Below are 6556 nucleotides of genomic sequence, written 5' to 3'. Positions count from 1 at the left end.
GAGCTCGTCGAGAGGCGTACTTGTCTCTAGCAGTCATAATAGAGTGCTCAGAGGGACTATGTACACCGCCTAGTTCTTCACCGATGCGAGCCATGGTTTGTAAGGCCAACTCGTAAAAGGTACAAATACCATCAACGTGGTCCAGTTCACTTAGTGCGGCCACCGTATCAGCAACAACCCTATCCTGATCGGGCGACATGATATTCATGGGAATGAACTTATACACTTTCCCTTCCTCGACAAGTGACTTGCACCAGGCGTCAGGCTCATCCACCAGAACCACGTTCACGCCGAGATCGTGGGCTCTTTCATAAATGAAGCGCTTGGCGGGATAACCCGTACCGAAGAACACTATAGTAGAGCCTCTCAGCAGTCTAAGGCGCAGGTCTTGCGACTGGGGCGTGTTGGCGGACAAAAGCTCCTTAGGAACTTTGGACAACATGGAGAAATCGGCATCAGGAAAAGGAGTAGAGGAAGCCGTCGAATGCACACTGCTATCATCGTTAGTATCTTCAGTGGTAGAGGTGGTAGAAGGTGCAGAGCACCGTGACTTGGGCGAAGCAGGAGGCGAGTTCGCAGATACCACAAAGTTTGATACCATAATTAGAACAAAAACGGAAAACTGAAGGAAAGAAATAAAGAGGAATTTGCAAACTTCGACGGTGTGCAGAACTTAACTACTTATAGTTTCATCTAAGCACTGAAATCCTCTGAAAAACACTCTCACTTAAGATGGCTGACATATCACAGGGCACAATAGACGCAATGCCTCCGACGCGTCGACAACGAACGAAGATGCCAAAGCCTTCCCTATGAAAAAGTTGAGAACAGTTTTCTAGCAGACACCGACACTACCGGTGGCTCGAGTCGGGTGGTGGCCTAGCGATGCGACACAGCGCAAGATGCTCCTGCGAAGAATTGAATCAGTTGCATCGTGTAACGTGCTCGTAATATTGGGTGGACATATAACTACGCAGTACTATACACATGACGGATTCTATGCTAACGGCTAGCAGCGTTACGTCATAAAAATTGAGGAAATTGAAGGTCGATCAAGACTTACAAGATCGTTACCACGGTCACACAAGGGCGGCAGCTGCTGCGCGCGCCCGAATTTTTACTCCTTGCACCCTCGAAATTCCTTGATCCACCCACAAATTTTCAAAAGGGCGCCCTGCGATATCGTTTTATCGTGTGTCAATTTATGAGCCGCATGGTCTTCTGCATGTTGATCTTTGACCCTCTCTGGATCCTGGTTCATTATCAGCTACTTGTCATCTGTCACGTCTTCGCGTAGTGGCCACTGGACAGAATACTGTCCTGGTTGAACGTCAACCTTGTCTGATTGTATCCTTCTGCCAGTCGTTGACTACTGCCTTAGGAATCCTGTTGTATTATGACTAACGCAAGTAGACCTTTTAGATAGAGACATGCTTCCATCTAATTGATGTTTCTCATTCAAAGTTTGAATTTCAAACAATACAATTTCAATTAATCTCGTAGCCGCTTCCGCATTGGAGGGGTCGCAGTTGGTTCGCTTGCCAGTTGTTCATGACTATGCTCAGCGTCTTGGTCCATCAGCCCCTCATCGCCTTCTCCGTCTTGGCCCATCAGCCCCTCATCGCCTTCTCTGTCTTGGTCCATCAGCCCCTCATCGCCTTCTCTGTCTTGGTCCATCAGCCCCTCATCGCCTTCTCCGTCTTGGCCCATCAGCCCCTCATCGCCTTCTCTGTCTTGGTCCATCAGCCCCTCATCGCCTTCTCTGTCTTGGTCCATCAGCCCCTCATCGCCTTCTCCGTCTTGGCCCATCAGCCCCTCATCGCCTTCTCTGTCTTGGTCCATCAGCCCCTCATCGCCTTCTCTGTCTTGGTCCATCAGCCCCTCATCGCCTTCTCCGTCTTGGCCCATCAGCCCCTCATCGCCTTCTCTGTCTTGGTCCATCAGCCCCTCATCGCCTTCTCTGTCTTGGTCCATCAGCCCCTCATCGCCTTCTCCGTCTTGGCCCATCAGCCCCTCATCGCCTTCTCTGTCTTGGTCCATCAGCCCCTCATCGCCTTCTCTGTCTTGGTCCATCAGCCCCTCATCGCCTTCTCCGTCTTGGTCCATCAGCCTCTCATCGCCTTCTCTGTCTTGGTCCATCAGCCTCTCATCGCCTTCTCCGTCTTGGTCCATCAGCCCCTCATCGCCTTCTCCGTCTTGGCCCATCAGCCCCTTATCTCCTTCTCTTTGGTTCAATGGGCCCCCACAGTTATCCGCACCTCGGTCCACAGGTGTTGGCCATTGCCAATCATGGCTGACGATTATCGAAGTAGATGAGCCTCCCGTATCTTCTATCATTGATTGGCTGCAGCCTTGGGCAAGCTGTTGTACATTCTTGCGATGGCGACGCCTTGTGCCAGACGTTGCGACTGTGGCATACCGCGGTACTGGGTGACCAAGTTGGAGTGCATCATCAACACGGCCACCGGTTGCTGTATGGGCAGACTGATGAAATCGTTTCAAGACTTTGGCAGAATTCGGAAGAGATGGGGAGTTAGGCAGCTGTAGGAAAGATACCAATCCCATTCTCCTTGATTCATGCTGCTCGTCTATTTGCCAGGCTGAAGTTGAGTCATACCTGAAGTTCGTTGAACAAGAAGCATATCAACTTGACATTATGTCACCTTGGTTTCCCCTCAGGCGACCCTCCCGGTAAGGTGAACTCTTTCCAATTGTATCCTTTCAGCTTGTTCTCGAGCAGGTATACTCCTATGACATGCTTGCAGACTCCAGTTCGACCTTGTGGACAGGTGCACTCGTAATGAGGTTTGCACCGCTCAATGACAAAGATGTTTCTCATCAGGTATTGGAGCTCATCCCATGATTCCCAAGCTTCAGTGGAGTCGCTCTCATACTTCACCTCAAATTCGCTGATAACTCTCTCGAGCTCACTCGATCCTTCTCTACAACCCGTGACGAGCTGATGCGAAGGTAAGTAGTATCTGGTCTGAGCCTCGTTGATCCAGATATTCTTAGCAGATTTGGTTCGGGTCCACTTTCCACCCTCGATCGCATATTTGCGCTCCAGCTTCCCGTCGTCGTTGAAGGCTCGAAGATTGGCCTCAATTCTCCTGCCGTAATCAGTGCAGACTTGCATGAGCTCGGCCGTTAGGGCCGCTATTGAAGTCCCTTTTTCTATGATGCCTACATGACTGAGCAATGCAATTTGTATAGGCTCTCGAGATCTATTACCATGTTTCAGTGCGTGATTAACGGCCTCGCACGCATTATTGTTTCTTGCAATATAATTTGGGACCTGGTGAGATCAGGTTGGTGTATGATATTGGTACTTTTAATGATATTGAGATATGTTTATAATTCAAAAATTAATAGATAATACATTATTAGATATCATATGAATATATCAAACGCTTCATAGACAAGTTTAGTGTATGATATCAATGTATACTAGATCTAATTCTATGAATCTGGTATTATCAAATCTAGCTATCTTTTGTTTAGGTATTTAATTCTAAGATAAAGTATATTTTCAGTTATATGGCAGTATTGATATTAAATCGTGTTATACTATATGTTTTTCATGTCGTGTGTTTATAATGCCGTCACTTTATATATTGATGATGATCTGATCATCATATCCAACTATGTCCACCACGAATATATGAGAAAGTGTATATCAAGAACACTATACTTTTATTACTACTCAATAATATTAATATTAATAATAATTTTATTTGTATATTTCAATAGCATGAAGGGATAATAGCTATCTTGATAGATCTAACGATATACTTCTAGCTAATTATTATTTCCTAAACATCTGACCGTTTTGTAACATCTTTGTTAGTTAGCGTAATAATCTAAATGATCTCTAATCTATTAGAATTAGTAATGTCTTTGATTATTGATGATTATAACTAGTTCAACGTCCAATATATTTTAATGTCACAATGACTATTCTTGGATATTAAAAGGTATGATGAGGCATTAAATAGTATATGAATTATATATAATATACCGAGAAGTCTGATAACAAATTCATGACAAATTTAGTGATTATTATCTTATCAGGTACCGAAGTAATAGGTAGCTGAAAATGCGGGAGGAAATCAATAGGTCAATATGTAGCACTGATAGCTAATGACAGATGGCTCTAGGCTCACGTTGTCAGGTATTCCTTGCCCCCACATGCATTTGTGGAACATCCAATTGTTTTTGAAGTACTCCACAAGCTCTTCATGATGTGAAGCCCAGGCAGTGGTCATGAGCTTGCAGGCGATCCCGAAATGTCGTTCCGTTGGCATGTTCTGAATCGTAGCTACTGCCGTTCTGAAGCTCTTCTTCTGTCTGTCGGCCCAGAGCTTCTCGGCTGCATTTGTAGCCTTGATATGGGCGTTCATCTTCTTGTTGATGTTATCCCTGAGATGCACATGGCAGTGAATTCGGACATTCTTTGGTGTGGGAATGCCGCCGTGTTGAGTTGGCTTGACGAGACGGTAGTTTTCGTCAAGCATATCCGGGACACATTTGCCGTGTACCTGACATGGGCTTTCACCTTGAGTGTGTTGTGTTGTCACTCACAGCTTCGAAGGCTGCCGTAAAGCATCCTGCTGCATCAGCTACGATGATAAAAGGGGCGTGGATGAGTGACAACCGTTGACACCAGTCGCTGATTGCCCTCATCCCAGCTTCGACATGAGCACCATCTTCTCTGCTGCTGTATCCCACCGCGAGGAGCTGAAAGCTCCCTCGCCTCCCATGGGAGCCCAGCAATAGCGTTGGCATGCCAACCCAGTCCAGATTGTGAGTATAGTCCCCCACTAAGATAGGGGAGTCTGCATGGTTGCGAAGGAGAGCCATGCAGCTGAAATACGCATAATATTCGCCCTCTGGGCTGAGGGATGAAGCTAAGCAAAAAGCTTGTGAGTCGTTCTGTGGAGGGCTGGGAAGACCCTGCACATACTCTCTCAACTCGTAGAATGATTTACCAGGACCATGTCGTCCGTCGTGGTTCTTTTGACGTGTGGCGTACCTTCGATTATACACCTGCTTGCGAACCTGATCGGATGGTTCGGCAAGCTCGAGTTGATCAAGCGTGCGCATGGTTTTCCAGGGTGGCACGCCATCCATAGCATGTGAGTCGACGACTTCAATGGCAGCCGAGCTCAATGGGGGAAGTCGTTCTACCGCTTCTGGTAACCGTTCATGTTTGAGATGATCAGTAGGAACCTCAAGTTGGAACCCCTCAGATTGACAGGAAATATTGACTGTCCATCGGCATCGATGCCAACCGGCCTTATCACCGAAAGGGCACCGGTAAATCAACACCTTCTCGTTGCCAGACCTCACTTGGGTATCTTTCTTACAAAGTTTGGCGACGTCGGATCCGGCAAGGCTGATGGCCTCCTTGAGCGCCGCCTCTAGAGTATCGAAGGGACCATGCTGAGACCGTTCTTGTTTACGAACACGTTTAATAGGACTGGCCTTTGGGGGGAAGGGAATGATACCAGCTCGCGAAGTGTACAACGATGAAGAGCGAACCACCGTGATTGGGCTTTGGAATCGGAAACGATTGCAGTCAGACATATGGTTGGTGTAGCAGTAGAGCACTGAACTGTCTTGGGAATAGTTGTGGGTTCAATCTCTATCGCATCCTCAACGGCTAATATGCATTCAGCCTGATAGGAGAATGCATATGGCCGCTGGATTTATCGAATATCAGCCTCCCGTCTTCAGTTTTGGAATTTACTAACACTTAGTCTAACACTTATACGCAACACTTCACGTCTGCTCTCCCCTAGATGAACAAGGGGTTTCCGTTCACTGAACGGCGTGCAAATTTTGCACTGCAAAATGGCTGGTATGGCAGTGTATAAGTACAGGTATATTACACCAGGTGACCTGGTGTAATTCATCACAAGACTGATGTAGTATCGATCAGATTGAGTCGATCTGATTGACGTAGCGACTGGCAAGACTAGTGAACGTCTCAGCGACGGAGAAGGGCTGAGAAGAGGGAGACAGCAACATAAGAAGATGAGGGACAGGGATAGTTACCTATGCTAGTCGGGTGTTAGGTGCTGAGACCTCCGATTGGAAGATTCATACACATATACTGAAAATGGCTGTAGAGAGGCATTATGTGTGCGCATGCGTGCAGCCGTTTCACGTTTCGGGGTGCGAGATGGGAGAGAGTTTTTGCGAGTAGGAGATTGCTATAACGGAACCCATTCACCAGGTGGATTCCACCCTATAGACTGCTGTCAACCGTCGAATTCGCAGCGTGTATGTCAATGTCTATGCAGCATATCATGCGCCCCAAAGTACTTCCCCCCGAAAAATCTCGGCCGCCCTTAAAATAGTGAATGCGTGCCAGAGAGTTGAATCCATCTCTAAAGAACATTCCAGTGAAGAGGGGAGTCCACTACAGACAAAATTGGTAAGTTGCATAAGATGCAAAGCTGCATCCACCACTATAAGATTTACTATCCCGACCACATGATCAAGAAATGATGCGGAGGCGCCTTGTGCAGCGGAGGACCTCTTGAGAAGGCGC

At 47.1% G+C, this 6556-nt stretch overlaps 3 protein-coding genes across 3 annotated transcripts in view; 1 reads left to right on the top strand and 2 right to left on the bottom strand.

Annotated features, from left to right (window-relative positions):
- Pmar_PMAR018390 (ectonucleotide pyrophosphatase/phosphodiesterase, putative) overlaps positions 1-442 on the bottom strand; it is a gene marked incomplete at both ends in the record, with an annotated part of 3412 nt that extends 2970 nt beyond the window's left edge. Inside the window, one exon of the mRNA XM_002767742.1 lies at positions 21-442. Coding sequence (XP_002767788.1) covers positions 21-442 — 422 coding nt within the window. The remainder of the gene's footprint in view (positions 1-20) is intronic.
- Positions 443-1551: 1109 nt separating this feature from the next.
- Positions 1552-2316, top strand: Pmar_PMAR018389 (Pupal cuticle protein G1A, putative; the record flags this gene model as incomplete). The annotated part of the gene is made up of 1 exon (XM_002767741.1): positions 1552-2316. The coding sequence occupies one exon, from the start codon at positions 1552-1554 to the stop codon at positions 2314-2316; it is 765 nt and encodes a 254-aa protein (XP_002767787.1).
- A 343-nt stretch (positions 2317-2659) lies between these two features.
- Positions 2660-3136, bottom strand: Pmar_PMAR018388 (hypothetical protein; the record flags this gene model as incomplete). The annotated part of the gene is made up of 1 exon (XM_002767740.1): positions 2660-3136. The coding sequence occupies one exon, from the start codon at positions 3134-3136 to the stop codon at positions 2660-2662; it is 477 nt and encodes a 158-aa protein (XP_002767786.1).
- Positions 3137-6556: the final 3420 nt, after the last annotated feature.

Source organism: Perkinsus marinus, assembly GCF_000006405.1.
Source record: "Perkinsus marinus ATCC 50983 genomic scaffold scf_1104296970094, whole genome shotgun sequence".
NCBI lineage: Eukaryota > Perkinsozoa > Perkinsida > Perkinsidae > Perkinsus > Perkinsus marinus.
Note: the sequence above shows the minus strand (reverse complement) of the source record. Positions and strands in the feature narration are given on the sequence as shown.